Source organism: Panulirus ornatus, chromosome 53 (assembly GCF_036320965.1).
Source record: "Panulirus ornatus isolate Po-2019 chromosome 53, ASM3632096v1, whole genome shotgun sequence".
Lineage (NCBI taxonomy): Eukaryota > Metazoa > Arthropoda > Malacostraca > Decapoda > Palinuridae > Panulirus > Panulirus ornatus.
In genome coordinates this window covers 2,329,705-2,348,662 of record NC_092276.1, presented here as the reverse complement: position 1 = coordinate 2,348,662, position 18,958 = coordinate 2,329,705, and the positions used below count along the sequence as shown (strand labels likewise).

Genomic DNA, 18,958 nt, shown 5'->3' with positions numbered 1-18,958 from the left:
AGGATGGTTCATTCAAGAAGTCATTTCACATGAAAAGGTTTGTCAGTGGCGTAGCCATACCTGCTGAAAAGGCGTCATACCTATTAAGGGTTACCTGAGTATGAGGAGTGTTGCGTTACAACAGGTGCATGAATGTCTTCACGGCAGCTAAATCACATTATTATTTTCTTCATTCAGCTGAAGATTCGCCCTTCCTAAACTTTTTTTTTATAGGCTATGCTAGGTAAGATTAGACCAAGTTTGTAGGACAATAACCTATCATTACCAAAGCTAACCTAACGTAGCATGAAAACTATTTCGTAGAGGACGCGTTTACGGCCACTAAGGCAAGTATGTTTTGTAAAACATTACATCAACACTGCTTTGTGGAGCTCACTCATGTTTATTCCCGAAACTGTAAAGTTCTGGGTAAAATCGAAATTCACGGCAAATGACGGGACTTTCTAGTTGTTTCAAGAATGAAATGTATGACTACCTATAATATACAAGTATTTTGAGCAAGAAAAAGTTCTCTTGAAGATACTTTTGGTCGTGCTTTATGTAAGAGATTAACACAATTTAGACTGAGGTCGTGTGCTTTCGTTAAAAAAAAAATCCGATTTACTGATAAAGAGGTCAATTATTCTTACGAAACCAACGACCAGTTTGAGACATCGTAAACTCAAATCTGGCCCAAACATCCAGTGCGTTGGTGAAGAAACTTAACTTTTACATATCAGTGCCCCTGACTCACGGATCCTGTGCAGCAGAGGAAAGTCACGAACCTTCGCGTAATCCATGCAACTCCGCCCCAGTTCCCATCTGGTAATAAAAACTCCCTAGATGAGGACATCTATATGACGGGTATGTGAATTCCTGTATAATCCTAAAAAAGAAAATATCCACTGTGAAACTGGCTGAAGCCGAAATGCCCACTGTAGTGAATTATGTATGTTAAAAAAAAACTCGAAAAAGGAAAATGTGATGTACGCACCGACGTAACAAGGGATGAGACTAATTTAACAAATATTTGCTGAACATTACGAGGAGCAGCAAGTCCTTAAGTAATAGTTCAGGTAAGATTATGTAACTCTTAAGGGTTACTGACCGGTGTAGATGTGGTATTCGTACGTCTGGCATACACCCACTGCGTATATGACCATGAACTGAGTCGAGCCTCCTTACGAAATAACTGCTTACGCAGTAGCACTAGATTCTTTAACAGTATCCTAAGCTTTGTTTCGGATGCAATATCCGCGACATACAACAGGGATAAGCTGTACAAAACACCTAACATGCAACATTGCACCGTTTCTTAGCTCCAACACACGACTGAAAAAATAAGACTCTTTTCATCACGGCATTTGCCTAGTAACAGGATACTCATTAAGTTATTTGAGTTTAATGAAGTGAAAGACACCAATCTTATTCTAGCGAACAGTTATCCAAGATACGTATGGGAAAAAAAAATAAATGGAAAGAGATCTCAGCGACATAAGATTAATTTCTAACCTACATCGCTAGCAGGACCCAGCGACCGGAGAAGTCAAAAACTGTGTAAGAACAAAGTAATCGAAGACTTCACTTTCAGAATATGAATCACATACTCGTCCACACCTGAATATTGTTTTCTTATATTCCTTCCTTCCGTTATGCTTTAAGACTGATCGTATCCATGTATGTAACTATCTATATTCGACAGAAAGAAAAAAGCGACTGTAGGAGAGAACAGTGCCAAACTTGAAGAGTGTTTTGGGAAGTATCAATGGCCACGACTTTCGTACTCTACATTTAGAGTTCGGGCAACTGCTGCTGCTGCTGAATCATGGCCTTTGTGAACCTGCTTGAGGGAGGGCGGAGAGGACGAGAAGAGACGCTGGCGCACGACCAGGGAACTCAAAAGTCGAAGTTCTCTGAGCATCATGTTCATGATAGGCTACAAAGACGTATCAGTTTACGTCTGAAAGTGTTCCAATAATTACCCAGTCGTCACGAACGTCATAAGTATTGCGTAAATATGAGGACAGTGTCGTGGGAAGGAATGATCACTGTGAGAGCCATTCACAGCTTCCGAAGCAGCGCAGGGATGCCGGGTCCCGCCCAAGTAAATGCCAGAGGTCGCCAATCATGAGGCGTGGGACGGGTTCATTGCCCCGTTTATAGACATTTTTTTTTTTTCTTATATTTGGTCACTGCAATTAAGACAGGTATCGCAGGGGGCTTGATTGATACTGTGAGCAGTCGGTCCTTGTAATGTCATTTTCCAACACCGCTTACAACTTGGATCTTTACCTCAATGTTTTTTGCTTTTTTTTTTTTCGGACTGGGGCCTTTAAAAGGCAAGTTTCCCACCTTCCCAAAACTCATTAATTACTCTCCTCTCTGCTTTCTTTTCTCTCTTCCTTCTTTCTCATATTTCACGTAAGACTTGGTTTCGATGATCACTGTCTACGACTGGAGTGTTCGGGGGGTAAGGGGTACCTCCTTAATACGTCTGTTGTAGCAGGGTGGTTTGGAAATTGACTTTTATATATCTGAAGGTCCATGGATCGAACCTAAGTCAGGGTTCTAAGACATCTTGTACACACTGCTCACCATCGAGGCGCCCGTAAACACAATTTGTCTGAGAGTTAATACGCTGATCGTGAGTCATTATGGAACTTTGCGTACAGAACAAATGTGTTTACTTCAATCTAAACGCCGGCGTATAATATTGCCTTCGCCATTCGGTATACCACACAACAGTCGTTAAGCCACCACATCGTGCGGTTACTGTGCAGCCGTTCGTAAATTAAGGTTTAAGCCGGTTATTAAGTCCCGTATCTGCTACCCCTACACCGCTAAACCTTACTCAATGTGCTTTGCTGATCCTACATATAGCGAAGGTTGTCCACGTCTTTGGAAAAAAAAAAAAAATCCCACGTTACTTTTCTTTCTTACCCTCTCTCTCTCTCTCTCTCTCTCTCTCTCTCTCTCTCTCTCTCTCTCTCTCTCTCTCTCATAACCTTTTCCTCCTCCGTCTGAAATGGTCTTTGGAGATCGAGTAAGAACAACCATGGGTCATATTTAGGGCCAGCTGGTTGAGGGTCGAAGAATCAGGACGGCAGGACACGTAATCACCACCGGATGTATAGGCCTGTCAACTGCTCAAGTCATCCATAACATTTGGATCATTAACTCGCTCTCGATCGGCTCTGAACTGGCCTCGATCGCCAACATGAAATACATCAAGGCATCCCATGAGACCCGTAGGATATGGAGACGCACCACCTAAATCCTAGGATTCAAGGTAAGAGACCCATATACCTAGAGGTAGGTTTATTGTGTGGGAGGGGGCCCGTGCCAGGGAATGGACCGGGCGAATCTCTCCACACACACACACACACACACACACAGGTTATCCCTCCTCCCCGCCAGCCTTCGTCGACTTGGACTGGAAACCTTATAAACTGTAAGTCTGCACTGCTCGTTCCTTCACTACAGTGCGTGCCAGCCTGCCTGCTTGCTTGACCCTGATCCATGCCCCGTGGAGAGAGAGAGAGAGAGAGAGAGAGAGAGAGAGAGAGAGAGAGAGAGAGAGAGAGAGAGAGAGAGAGAGAGAGAGAGAGAGATTTGAAGATTAACGGATGATACGAGATGTTTGCGATTAACAGTATGTATGTATGTAGGGACGCCAGTCGTAACGGGGGTACACGTACAGACGTACTACAGGGCCTCCTTCCGTTCCCAGTCATATATGAGGGGGGGGGGGGTCACGCTAGAGCCGTCTATTCGCTGTGTGTCATACAAGAGCCATTCAATTTGCAGTCGGTAAATGTCTCATTCTAGTCATCTACTTTGATGCCAGCCATATATATATGTGCCATATACTACGCCGTACGGCGGGAGTCATACTATACAGCCCCTATATCCTATCATCCATTATTACCTACGCCTACAAACTTTTAATGTTGCATGGAAATGGTTGCAGCCTATGGGAAATTCGTGCACCCTCCTCCGTTCAAGAGTTGCATTAGAGCTTATGCGGTATTGTATGTGTCAAGAAAATGCGTCTTGGGGTCAGTTGTGGCATCATCATCGCCCTCGTTGGTTGACATCCATCTAGTGGGTGGGACAGAGGAGTGAAGTGCATGGTCTCCCGCTGCTTAAGGCTTTTGTGATGAGACCACGTCCTTATAGCGGCTTCTCAAGCCAGGCCCGACGCTCACGTTGAACTCCGTTTTCTATTAATTTTATATACTGTTGCCCCCTCCCTCCCTCTCTCTCTGTCTCTAATCTCACGGTACCTAAGGCACGCCTCGCCTATCTTACGTTATCTATGTACACAAAAGCCTCTCATTACGCATCAGCTTAAATGTGTCTGGCGATGTTGGAGGGGCATACGCGAAATGAAGCGCGCTAAGGACTGGTGCTGTTTGGAAGAAGGTCATATGTCCTGTGTGCTATTGAGTACACTGACGGGCGGAACGCGAGTGTTGACAGCACCTACGGCGTATCCTTGTGTTGCACACGACCTCTTTCCACAAGCGCCTTCAAAGGTTCCAAGGCTGCGCTACCATCAGTAGCAGGGAGATCATGGACTCCCTTAGAGTGAAAAGCAGTTTGGAGAGACTGAAGTGGTGAACCTGAGAGAGAGAGAGAGAGAGAGAGAGAGAGAGAGAGAGAGAGAGAGAGAGAGAGAGAGAGAGAGAGAGAGAGAATATTTGTACCACTATGTGGTAAATCCTAACGAATTCAAATACACATAACGTTAGGACACGAGAAGAGGCAAGGCAACAGCAAAGAATTTTCCCAGATATGGGGGTATTCCGGACTGGCTATCACCTCGTCTCAGGTAACATGGGATCGGACTATCCCAGTGAACAGTATGTGGGCTGTGTAGATCTGTCCCACCCATGGCTGAGTTGTCATTTAGGAAAACGTGTGTTTCCAGGACGCATTCTTGCACGCTTCACCGCCTCTCTCTCTCGAACAAAACTTTTATATTCTCCCCCTTTTGGTTCACTGGGATTTATATATTGACGTTTAAACAAACCATCCCTCTACGAGTACCCCTTCGCGATAAAACGGGTGTGAAGAAAAAAAAGGCCAACTCGTCAACTTTTAAACGTGCGCGTGCGAGGTAGTGTGTGTGGGGGGACGATCGCGGCTGCTCGTCTGGTATACACTAGGTCGAGCGCAGCCACCTCCATACTCCACCCTTCAGTAACACATGGTGTGTGACTTGTGGCGGTGGTCCTGCTCCGTTGACGCACTCTACTCGACTCGCGTGTCGCCCTTGTTCTCTTCCCTCTCTACTTGTTAATGGATAGATAGCTCGTGTGGCTCCTGGATTCTAGTGCAGTGTTGACCGCGAGCGCGGGGAAGTACTAAAAGTCGTTTCTATTCTACGCAAGATGAGCGAGGCAGATACCGGTAAGTGTGTAAACTGTAACGTTCACTAATTAGCTGCTCCGTATTCTAAACTCCGTTTGGGGTTATGGAAATAATCATACATCATGTACGGGTATGATGGACCTTCTCGTTAAAATGCTGGGATTTGTTTTGATCCACCTGTCAAAGGTGGATTTCATGGGGAAAGGATCCATCAGCTCGTCCTCACAACCTATATTCTAAAGCTGTAATTTCATCCATAATTAACTTACACACACACACACACACACACACACACACACACACACACACACACAAGAACCAGACTCAAAGCAATAATGTACTCCGTGTAACATGTGTATGGTGAGTGTGTGCCTGGAAACTTTTTGACTGTAGTGTTAGAGTGGTTGGAGAAGCATGTCACACTTCTTGAACATTACACCACATAATGGTGTAGGACACATCGATCTGCTGGTCTGGCGTGACAGGTGGGTAACGCTAAGACATCACACAGCAGGAAAATTTTTGGCTGATTGTATTTGCCTCTTTTTTTTTCCTCCTTCGTTACTGGGATATAACACGCTACAATAGCCTGCTTCTCAGTGGAGTTTCCTACCATGACACAGTCGAGGATAAGGAGGGTAAGAACAGTACTGATTGTCCCATTAGGAACCTGAAGAACAACTGTTCATATGAACAAGCTCTGCTTACAACGTTCTTTGCTTGTGTTTTGAGGTAAACTTCCAAGAGAGAAAGGAAAAAAAATCATGAACCTAGAGTGTGAAAAAGCTCTTGGAACGTATGTGTATTCATCAGATAACCTTTGTGTTTACTGATCTAAAGACACAATTGATCTACAGCAAATGACACAGTGTAATATGACTGATTTTTAATCACATTACGAAGAGTTGGGAAGTTGCACTCCTGGAACTGTTGTTCCAGTTGGTATGCCGCGAGGCTGGAAAACGCAGTGAATGGTGCCGGAAGTTTTTGTCACATATGGGGCATTTGACGGGGACGTAAATATATGATCATGCAGAAGAACATAGGAGCCTGTGTAAGCTATTTGTGGAAAGGTGAAAGAGTTCACACACCAAATGGGGCTGGAATAATCTTCGGCAACCGCGCGACTCCAGGATCGATATGGAAGCCTCTCGCTGATTGGTCGTCGCGGGTCAGGCGATGTTACCCTCCCACGGCCCGACCAATCACAGCCCACCTACACTTTTCGTTGCAGTAGTCCGCTTTCTTCATTATGACGCACGTGAATATCATTACCCTAATGTTTACTTCTGGGTGGAATTCAGAAACACGACACCACCACACTAATTCTTGTGCAATCCTACATACCGGAGTGACTCTTAATACCGCAATTACTTTTAAGAGAGAAACTTATGGCGCTGAACGTTAAGTTAAGCGAAACCACTGAGTTTCGTTCAGCACGTGATACAGGCATCGACCCAGTACAGGTAGTCAGAACCTCCTGGGAACCAGTACTTTCCTGGCCAAGTAAGGCTTATAAATTTCATGTATTTCTTCTTTGCTACACTACCTTGAAGGTGCTAACCCCCCCCCTCCCAATCTTTTCTTCAGCTTACCTCAGCTTGACTTAACAGGTCCAGGCTATGCTACATCTGTCAGAGGACTTGGAACCAATAAGCCTTTAAATCACACAAAATTGATGTAAAAAAAAAAAAGGTTTCATCTGTCAGAAGACTTGGAACTAATAAGCCTTTAAATCACACAAAATAGACGTAAAAAAAAAGGTTTTATATAGAACTAAACGATTGAGTAAACAAAACAGTTTAAACTGCATTACGCAGGAGAAGAAACTACAGGAAGTGAGACAGATATAAAGTTATAAAGCTGGTCTTGAGTTGCTGCATCATCTCGAATTGTACTACATTTAACTGTTGCAGCAGTGTAGTAGGTACGCCAGGAAAAGTGAATGCCATCGGTAAGTGTCGTCAGAATTTTGTTGATAACTGATGAAGAGTGTGTGTGTGTGTGTATGTGTCCAGTAAGGAAAAAAAAAAATTTGACGGTGACCGGCGAGGTATAATTTTTGTGTTGTGTGTGTGGTCGCATTAAGGGAGGAGGGGGAGGGGTGATACTGTCCGCAAAGGGGGGGGGGGGTATGTTTCCTCAGGATGAACACGGTTGGCTCAAGACAGAGACTCTGGAGACCGTAACTTATTATTATTATCATTATCTCAAAATACATGAGTTTCCTTCAAGATGAACAGGCTAGGCGCAGGTAGAATCTGAAAGTTGTACCTTATTATCTTAAAAGTATATAATTTCGGTTGTGAAGACTTTAGATGCTTTTATATATAAATATAAAAAGCTAAGATATACCGCAAGGGTTTGATGTGAGACGCTGCTGGCTTGTGGTAGGTCAAAAAAATCGCTGGAGAATGTTTTGTGAAAAAAAACAATGCTATTGTGCTTTAGATTTGGATAATTCTGATCAACAGTTATCTATAAGTAAAGGAATTGTGTATAAGAGCTTCAGAAACACCTTAAAAGATATGATGTTATGTTCGGGGAGTAACAGCAAGGTCGCTAAGTAGAAAGTCCTCAGCGCAGTATAGACAGCTGCTGTAATGGGTTGAACATTAAAATTTGTTTTTCTTAAAAAAAAAAAGTGTCTATGATTATAAACATAAATCGAGATAATAAACTATACAGTATCAACATTCATAAGCAGAGTAGCAGCCAAGGCCCCGCAGAATAAAGGAGATATAAAATATTTATGTGTTTTCACTTCCTATAATTTCTCTCCGTAAAGATTTGCGTTGTCAGGAGGATGGATTAAGACCCGGCAATTCTACGTATAGAAACGTATTCCTAAGTTATCCAGGGACTTGAATCGGCACTTTTACGTAAAGAAACGTATTCCCAAGACATCCAGAGACGACTTTTCACACACACACACACGCACGTCGAACCCACTCCCCTTTACTGCATGAACAGGTAATAACTTTCATCAATGGACTTGACCTAAGAGAGAGCTGAGCGACAGGGTGCTTGAAAAAGAGAGGAACCATGGACGACCTCATACTGGGGAGGATATTCCAGCCTCAGATTTCAAAGTCGATGACTCAATATCGATACAGAAGAAAATGCCCTTTGGAACCAAGAAGGATCAGATGAACTGGCGGAGACAAAGAACCGAACGTAAAGGAATGTTTCTGAAGTTTTCATCTGGTTTAACACAAACGCCTTCCTGGGAATGTCCCTCCCTCCCAGAAAAACAAAAAAAGGAGCCTTTAAGCTTGTTGGTGCAATACCGCACGACTGCCCCCCACCCAGCTATGTCCGCTGCCAGTCGGCTCCTTGAAACTGTCGTACCGTCAATGTTTGCTTCTCATGTGTACGATGTTTCTGAGCATCTACGTATTTGAAGTACGTTTAGTATACTAGGTACACTAACACGATGACACTGTAAACCTGGACAAAAAAAAAGAAAGGAGAGAATGATATTTGATACTCAGAACATATCAAGTTACGTAATGCATGCAATCTTTGGGATTCGCTATAATTTTCCTTAGATAATGCATAGAATTTTTTTTCGTTTCTCTTGTGGGTATGAGTATTTAGTTCTTAAACAATGGTAAAAAAAAAAAGTATGGCCAGCGAATCCCTTTCTTTAACGCCTTTATATACTCCATTTGTGATGCTGTCGGCCAATTGCACGAACGTGGCTTAACGTAGATAAAAAGCGAGTACTCCTACAACAAAGACGGGTAAATCTATATAATAATTCAAGAAGTACGCGATTCACACACCTCACGGACACGAAGAACATGTGTCAAACTGTGTCATCCATACGAGTAAATAAAACAGTTTCTGAAATATTTCTAAGGTGAATAATAATAGTCGTCAAGGACGTAACCTAATGCGTCGACCTGCAGATGATTTCTGCCATGGAGTATTACAGTTTGGCCAGAGCTCTCGGTACACATTCTTGTCAATTTTTTTTTTCTTTAATAAACTCGTGTGTATGTTTCTCTCACTTGAACTCTCCAAGGTGGCCTTGGTGTACTGGCCACCATAACGTGAGCTTCTGCAAGACTTCACAAATGCTGGTACCTTGCCGTGTGCTATCGGCTTTCCCTTCGCAGTTATTGTTGCATAACAAAGCACTGTATCGGGTTTACCTACTCTGGTATTGTTGTATAACAAGCTCTGTACTAGACCATTATGTGTACAGTTTATTATCTCTATGATCTTAGGCATGAACCCTATGTTGAGACGATTAGGTTTACATGGTGAGTGATGCCACTGGATTAGATATACATAAGAGACATACAGAAAAATGTGTATTCTACTTTTAGCCCCGCCAAGATCTGGTTCGGTTTTTGTGGGCGCGTTTGGTCTTTTAAATTATGGAGGAGAGTTTTTGGACATGGTTAAAGTGTGATTGTTATATAAGTATACTTATAAACTGAGTAAGATCAAGTGACACACTTGTCCCCCCTTAACTCACGAGTGGTTAGGGGACTGGGTCCGTTTTCCCTAAGTTCCCTCCTTGGGGCGGGAGGCACCCCGGAGAGAGAGAGAGAGAGAGAGAGAGAGAGAGAGAGAGAGAGAGAGAGAGAGAGAGAGAGAGAGAGAGAGAGAGAGAGAGATGCATTAAACAAAATAAGGCTACTTTCTGGTCAAAAGCCTGTTGTTCCCCTATTACGTTCTTCCAATGTATAATATGAATATGAACATCTCTTTACATGCTAAATGGGATGGAGCATTGACAAAGGCAATCTGGGTAAGGGAAGGTGCGAGAGGGTAAGGAGTTACCTCAGGAATCTGTGGTCTATAGATGGCCTTTCCCTATTGCCCTTACCCCCCGACAATGCTGGAGACTTTGACTACTTTTAGAGACATGTTTGTGAGCAGATTAGATTCAGCACTGGAGTTCTCTGCATTAATTTTATGAGTAAATTAAATCTGAAGAGATATTTGATACTGGATATTCTACAGAAAAATGTATTTTACGCTTCTAAATCTACAATAATGATATGCGAGAAATTTGACATAATAATCACTGATTTTTCCAACGTTAGATGTTGCTCATGGGTAAATAAAGAAAATATTCCTCCCAGCAATGGTTTACAGTTCACCAATACCAATGCTCTCCCTATTCGATTACTGCGCTACCTGGTAACTATTTTCGTACGCCTGGCAGGCGAGCACGCACTCCCCTGTGACGTCACCTCCTGTGGCTCTACTGAGCAGCTCGGCAACAGACATATATAAAGCTTCCAGTATATAAACTTCCAATACACAAAGACTTGTATCAGGATACATTAATATTAATACATGTTGGCATACAGATATAACTGTAGTTCGAGAAAAGACAGACTTCACGTATCCGTTTTAAATAGGGTGTAACATCCCTTCTCTTTAAACGAACGTCATCATGCGAAAGGTAATGTGTTTTCTTACTTTGTAAGACGTTGTACACCTCACTTTCACATCTACAGAACAGTGTTACTGGAAGTGGGAATATCATGTTGAACATAAGGCTATAAACTGGTACGACACTGGTTCGAATAAGCGATTTCACTTGAAACCTGAGTTCGGTGTAGGCTGTTGTGTACTGGCCTGTACTATAAACAGGGCGAGGCTCCGCTGCTCAGAACATGGGAGGAATTAACAGACCTGCATTATGTGGTACCCGGCCTCGCGGGAAGGTAGGTGAATACGATGAGAGAGAGAGAGAGAGAGAGAGAGAGAGAGAGAGAGAGAGAGAGAGAGAGAGAGAGAGAGAGAGAGAGAGACCGCACCTGCAAGTACTTAACCACCAGATTTTGCCGTTAGGTAAGGCTAAAGCTCGTAGCGCTCACCGCAAGAATACAGTATATGTTTATACTAGAATCGTGCGCACGACTATGACCTCTTGCATGAATAAATATATTCACGAATAAAAAGGGGTCGAGTGAGTTACGTGTTGTCGAAGGTCTATGGCCGAAACGAAAACGTGTGTATGGTGGACTCTCCAATACCACAACACCTCGCGTACGTACACGTCAGGTAGTGAAGAAGAGAAAGCCTGAGCCAGGAAGAGGAGGAACATTACGCAGCAGAGCGCTAACCAGTCATCTTCAGGAGGATGGAAGTTGTCAAAGTATTCTCAGCGTGGGAATGCGACGTGAAGAACCTCCTCTCATTCAGTATCTTTCGTAAGAAGAGAGGATTTACCGAGCGTGAAGATGGGGGGACACATTAGTGAGGAGCGGGAGGCAGTCTGACGTAAACAGTTGATGATTTATGGATTGGAAATGCGACCATATTCCAACCAGAGAGGAGAGGGCGGAAAAGGGACTTTTGATGGCTAGAACTATGCCAAGTGCAATTTCACAGATAAAGAAATGGGTGAGTAGAATTACGTTCACTATGGACTTGTGTTGCGCCCATGTACTAGAGTGAAATAAGAGACTTGCAAGGAAGGTGGAATTCTGTAGGTTATTCATCAGAGGTGATATAACTCGAAGGATGAGATAAAATTCCTAATCCTCAAAAGAATTATCATGAAATAGAACAAATGCACAGAGGTACTATTCAGAGCACAATCAAGATTGGTACATGGAAGTGGAACTAAGGAATTCAGGGAGAACTGTGGAGAAAGGTAAAAAAGTAAAGAGGAACTGAATATAAGGTTCAACAGAGGAACTGAATAAAAGGTTCAAGAGTGTTTTCACAGTGGTAGACACTACAGCTCTGAACATCAATGAGATACAAGGGATATAAGTGGTCTTAGAAAGCAATTATATGTCTAGAAAAGCCACAATCAGACTGCTAAAGGTCCTTGATGTTTAATAAGAGCCTTGGTCCTGATGAAGGGTCTTCAAATATGATGAAGATGGGTGCAGATACCACACTTGACAAACTATTTGAAAGGTTCAAGATGTGGCCGGAGAAAGGTCAAACACCAAAGGAGTGGGAGAGGTCAAATGTCAGACACCAATCTTTAATGAAAAGAGATCAGGAAATTGTACTAACTGTCTGACGAGTGTGGTCTGTAAAACACGGGGGAAAGAAAGTTAGAAACGAAATGGGTGATTACTTTTAAGAGGATGATCTACGTAAAGTGAGAAATAACACGGATTTAAGGGAAAGGTCATGAGTTAAAATAAAAAGCTTTCTGACGAATAAGTCTCGAGATTAAACTCCAAGAAGAGAAGGGTGGGTGGATTATGTAATAATTAGACTGCTTCAAGGCATTTGACACTGTACCAAACAGGAAGGTGGTAAATAAGCTGCATCCTCAGGAAGGAACAAGGGGGTAAACACCTACGATACATTAGAAATAACTAAATTCGTGGAAAAGGATTATGGGATACTTGTCATAACAGCCTTCTTCAATTCGGCTGGCGTCACCACTGGCTTACCTCAGGGCTCAGTCCTTGCACCGTTACTGTTCTTGATCTATGAACCTGACTTGCCAGACATATTGGACTTTTACCCGAATGTGTTTGCAGATGACGCCAAGGTCACGAGGGAAGGAGGGAGGAGGATTACATAAACTGACATTGGGGATCTAGACAAACTGTGCAAACCTGGTCTGATACACGGTTGATGGAATTCAACCATGTAAATACAACGTAATGGGGATGGGACACAGGGATAGAAAGCCTCGATAGAAACATAATTTAGCAGAAAGTAAAGCGTACGTTTGTGCCTGAGCAGGACTTTTGGAGGTTTTATTGTACATAACCTTTCGCCAGAGCCTCATCTTTAGGAGAAACGTAAAGGAGGCAAACTGTCTGCTGGCAAATATATTAAATTCGAAACGAAGTAGATAAAAAAAGAAAGTAGCGCACTGTTCACGTTCCATGTCAGGGTAAAACTTCAGAATGAAGCTTCGCAAGAGGAGGGCAACAAAGATGATATCATCAGGAAGAGAGAAGATGAAGGGGTGACTTGATCACGCAAACTCCAAGTTTTAAAAGCATTACGGCGTCAACAGTGAACAGTTCTTAAGGCGACAGATGTAAAGACAATACCTCCACAGTAATATTCTGATGTACACGAACCACCTGACTAACAATCCGTAACACATGTGAAATCAACACGACGTAACGTAATGAATCAATAATAATGTCAATACTCCACAATAAACGCCATTCAACAGCAATTCCTTCGACTTTTACGAGAGAGGATATTTGACAGGTTTCGAGCGAGAAACTGCAGAAGTTAGTTTCTAAGTCTGAGAGTGTGAAAGAAGAAAGTTGAGATTATAAAGTAACGTAATGAATCGCTAATAATGTCAATACTCCACAATACACGCCATTCAACAACAATTCCTTCGACTTTTACGAGAGAGGATATTTGACAGGTTTCGAGCGAGAAACTGCAGAAGTTGGTTTCTAAGTTTGAGAGTGTGAAAGGAGAAAGATGAGATTATACGTGAATAAAAGCAACGTCATTAAGTTTATTAGAGGAGGAAGACGGGTTAGCTTGTGGGATTTTGAATGGACAGAACCTGGAGGAAGTATCCTCGTGTTAACGAAAGGAAGTACACTCTCCTCGGAGAACTTTCCACTCCAGAGGAGTCCAACATTACCCTGCGACTGGAAGTAGCGCAACCTTGGAGTCACAGGAGTTCCTGCACAATAACACCAGGATGCTTTCACGAAAGGGAACCAGGGGCAATCATAAATAAATCGATGAGTTTACGGGTGTATACGCACTTCGTCAATGGAGGGAAAGGATACAGTTTTGTCGAGGATCCTTTCGCTGTAAAGATCATCCTTTCCCAGCTCCTGAATGGAGAGCAGTCTCAAGAGATGTAGGACCCTTAGGACATGGGTCCTGGGGTTGAATATTGATAACAATAACACGTTGACAATGACTGTCACTATTAGTTGATACAGCTTTTTTGCCTCTCTGAAAATATAATATATTTCCCTCATTCTCAGTTTACGGGAAAGCACAATTGACATCAACCTGTTTCTTCAAGAAAACCGACAGGATATGAAATGAGAGTTTACGTCTTGCGTGCCACAGACATACAATTCGCCCTCCTTGGCTGATATTGACCTGACCGCTTTCCTCTAGACTGTCATACGAGCAGGTTATTGTCAACCCACAAATGACACAGACACCCACTACTGACGTCGCTCCTGGAGCGAATGCTTGTGCCTTCGTTCGTAACGTACACTTTTTTTTTTTTTTCAGAGTTGTCATAGGGTGATAACTGGTCGATTCCTGATTCTCTATTTTTTTGTGTGTCTTGTGTTTGATCCGTGGCTAAAGATTTTTCAGCGAGCCGGTATGGCGCCACCTGCTGGGGTCTGTCAGTCAGTCTCCCTCCCTCCCTCGGGCCCAGTGCATGTCGGGCCGTTCCACCCCCCCGTGCTCCGCGGGGGCCCCTCTGGTGGTGACGACACACAGCTGGCTGTACAACCATCATGATGGACAGGGTAGTTGTGTGTGGGTTGGGGACGGGATGGGCTTGATTAGCACACAGGAACGCCGCGGCCGCCAGGAAGGATGTATAAAAGTTTTCCTTCTATATATATATATATATATTTTTCATTTACTTCAGTTTTATTCTTTTATTTCATACTCTAGTCGCGCGCGTGTGGATCGCTCACCGTCCATCGAAATCAACGGATCTATAGTGCACGGCGATGCACACTACACCTTTGACGTGGCGTCAGTACGGGACGTGGCGCTTGGAGTGCATAGACTAAGGGGGAAGGTGACATTTCAGACACACTCCCCACCACCATCACCCCCCCTTCCTAACCATGGATACATACAACAAGCGTTGATGAAGATTATGCAAGGTCTACGGAGAGGGGCTGGTGGGTGGGTAGGATACGGGGGACCGGATGGGTTGCTGGCTATTGACCTTGACTGTAATTTATACCTGCACGTCTCACATACCAGCCGGGCCATTTTACGTCATGAGCCTACGTGGCATTGTTGAAGCCTTTGGTCATAAAGTCGCAAGGGGCCACACTAGCGATGTACCTCAGAAGAACTTGGCGCTGTGGTCTAACACCGTCAGCATCTCTCGTCAATGGAACATCTAACGTTGTGATTCAGTTTTCGATGTCACGCTCAGAAACCATAACAAACGGAATATTTCCTTATCTTGTGGACAAATGAATAAAGGCTGTGTATAGCTTGTCCCACGGCGGCGGTCTCAAACCTGTGTGTGTGAAGGTGGTCGTTGCCAGCGCGGCGGAAGTGACACCGAGAGAACTTGTTGGAGGTGGAGAAGAAGCGGAGCGCGGCGAGCCCGCCTGCCTATGCGCCACCACGCGGTCGCCCACGCCGGCAGCGCCAGCAGCACCAGCAGGCGCCGCACCAGATCAGCTGGTAGCCGATACCGCTCCTCTCAGTTGCTCGTGTGTCACTGTTCTCTGCTGTGCTAGAGCTCCTGCTCTCCCGTCGTTCCTCCCGTGTGTTTATGATCGTGTATACCGTGCAGTAAGTGCTAAACCCTTGGCGAGGCATCGCTACACTCTTGTTATAAACTAAAAGTGTTGTACACAGAACTGAGTGTCGTGATGGTTTTATAGCCACGTGTGAAGGAAGCCCAGGCCAAAATATACTCGTGCCTTACACAGTATTGATGTCAGTGCAAGTGAAGCTAAGCCAGTTGACAAGGCTCGTGTGCTGCTGTGCTGGAGTAGGCGAGGAATTTTCCGGAATCAGGGCCTGAAGGGAACGTTCCCCAAGCCGCCACCCCACCCAGTGTGGAAACACTATTCCCAGATGACCCGACTGCGCATAATGAGTACGAAATGTTATAATCATCTCAAAATATAGGTCATGTTTTTGAAACGATTAACTTCATCGACAGTTTTATCAAAGCTGCAGGGTTGATCATGTGAATTTGGGGGTTATCGGATTAAAGAAAGAGTGTATTGAAAAATGACCGATCAATTAGTCGAAAGAATTATGGAATATTATAATGTGCTCTCGTGGTGTAACAGTGTGTTCTACATTAGAAGTGATGAATCAGTTTTGGTACATCGTGTTGCCAGATGGGCGTGTCAGCTGCGGCACACGTTGTGGCTGCCTGAGGCCAGATATGGGAGTGCCAGGAAAGCTGTGAAGGGCAGACTGCATGTGCTGAGAATAGCGGAGGACTTGCGTTCGGGCAGTAAAGCGTTGTTGGAGACGCACACCTGCCACCACCACCACCACCACCACAGCTTTACAACGTTGCCAGCCGTACGACACATGCTTTATGATTATGCAACGAATTACATTAGTGTTTAAATCATGACTCTTTAATTTTTCAGCATTCTATTGATCGTCGTTGGGAATCTGACGCTAAGATAAGAAGGCCGAAGTTAAAGGGGCGCTAACATTTATTTCTGTACAGGAAAACGTTTAAAAAACAACGGGAACAACGGATCTTACAAATTCGCTCCCCTTCCCCACACCCGGCTGCCAACGACTTTGTCTTTAGATCAAGTTAGACGAACGCATAACCCAACAGCGCACAGGCAAACGTTGATTAGTGAGGGTCGGGGTATAAAGAAGTTACGTCCGTCTTGTGTATTCATGTTTTTCTTAAAGTAACTTCAAGAGTTTAATGAATACAAGAATTCTTTCCTAAATATTTCTGGGTGGCTTCATCTCATATGCTTACGAAATGTCAAGGAAAACGAACTATATTTGAAGTAAACCGTCCGTAATAAGAGCACGAACTGAAAAAATATGTTTGAGGTTAACCCTGGCAAGATGTTATGTTATGTCGCCTCTCACGAGGTAATGTCTTAGGAAATACAAGTTTTTTTTTTTCCCCGATTCAATTAAATTTTTTTTTTTTAATCACGTAGACGGTATATACACATTTTCATGAAAAAAATTCCTTGATCTTTGATCCACTCACTAAGTCCGCATTACTAGCTATACAAAATTTGCGAAAGTTGACACATGAATTTTTTTTTTCTATGTGAATATTTACAGTACACAAAATTGAAATCTTAAACCTGTTGTGTTTAGCTCAATTTGGAGATCACGTTAGGTAAATAATTCTCGTTGAGATCGCTGTGGTCGCCGACTTCATAATATGGCAGACGTGCGTCATGTATTGATCTATCTTGCCTATGTCATCATGCAGGCACTAGGGAACAAGACAGTGGCGAATTTAACTCAACTCCCCTCCTTGCCCCCCCCCCCTAACCCCAACCCCCAAAGTTCACACTTGCAGAACTGCTTGCTGACTGAAGCGGGTTGTACAGGGGTGTTTGTTAACGTGGATCTACTTTACCACATCCTGGGTGAACGGCTTTTCATACCAGAGGTTCACAAAATCGGCAGAGAGAGAGAGAGAGAGAGAGAGAGAGAGAGAGAGAGAGAGAGAGAGAGAGAGAGAGAGAGAGTCAACAAAAAAACAGGGCGTGTGTTACGACTGAGCCCGTCGAGATTACACGCTTAATCTCGACGTGGGACGATTAGGGAAATTTTCTTTTTCCCCCCCTCCAAAAATACACGCAGACGGGCCAGGATCAAACATGTAATGAAAAATCTTGGGGATGGATGAGGGTAAAAGGGGCTTTGTCCCCTGACACACACACACACACACACACCACACACACACACTGATGTATGTGACAACTTAGATCTTACAAGTGTTTCTAATGATGTATAGATCTAAGGGATGTTCGAACTGCAGAGGTATGACTAGCCTGGTGAGTGTACCTTGTAAGGTGTATGGGGTGAGTGGTGACTGAGAGTGTGGTGGCTTAAAGAGAACACATTACAAGGGAAGGGCAATGAATGTGGCTTCATGAGATGTACAGGGATCAAGGACTTGGTGTTGACTTAGAGGAATTTGTTCGCTTAGATATCTAGACAAAGAGAGGGAGTTGCATGTGGCGTTTATGGATCCGAGAAGGTGTATGTATGGTAGGGTTGATTGTATATACGAGGCCTTTTGGATGGTGCTTCAAGTATGTGGATTGGGGGAAGGTAATATATGTAGTGAAGAGATTTTATTGGGAGAGTAAGACATGTATGTGAGTAAGGAAGGGAGGAGAGTGAATGGTTTCTAGGTGAAGACAGGTCTGCGTCAATATTGTGACTGATATCACCATGTATGTTTAATCTGTCCATGAACTAGGTGATAAGGGAGGTATATATATGTTAGGGATGGGGTCTGCGGTTATTCTGGGATGGCGTGGGATGAGCGAGGGAAGACTGACTGAGGGGATACATGTCTCAGAAGTGGAGGGAATAAGAAGAGATGGAAGGATGGAGTTAAAGGGACTTTGGGGAGGTGACGAAGCAAGAGGTGGGAGGAATTGGATGAAATGGATCGATGACATTGGGGTAAACCAGGGCAGATGAAGCGGTGGGGATACACCAGGGGTTGTTCTGTGGCGGCTTCGCTAGGAATGGTGAGCTTTAGTTTAAACTCATGATACACGGGAGTCCGAATCTTGGGCGGGGCGTTTTGTCCGCAGTTTACCCAGCTCTTCATCCCCTCGGGGTTGGTCGATAAAGTGGCGGCGAAAGATACATCAGGTATTAATAACATTAAAGTTCATCTAGTTTTTACACCATAGCTAACAAGAGAAAGTTTAAGACGCCTTCCAGTTTCGGGCAGATATCATTACCTGATACATCTAAG

At 43.8% G+C, this 18,958-nt stretch overlaps 2 protein-coding genes across 5 annotated transcripts in view; one reads left to right on the top strand and one right to left on the bottom strand.

Moving 5' to 3' along the window:
- Positions 1-18,958, bottom strand: part of Shrm (shroom) — a 100,036-nt gene that overhangs the window by 5,760 nt on the left and 75,318 nt on the right. The gene's annotated exons all lie outside the window — the stretch shown is intronic.
- LOC139765160 (long-chain-fatty-acid--CoA ligase 1) overlaps positions 5,141-18,958 on the top strand; it is a 102,769-nt gene continuing 88,951 nt past the window's right edge. Inside the window, exon 1 of one of the 4 annotated variants that reach the window (XM_071692401.1) lies at positions 5,141-5,394. Coding sequence is in view for 1 of the 4 variants with exons in the window: in XM_071692403.1 (XP_071548504.1) it covers positions 5,376-5,394 (19 nt within the window). In the remaining 3 variants the exon portion in view is untranslated. Of the gene's footprint in view, positions 5,395-15,535; positions 15,799-18,958 lie in introns of those variants that run through there. The other 3 variants (XM_071692403.1, XM_071692400.1, XM_071692402.1) reach the window with 3 other exon arrangements.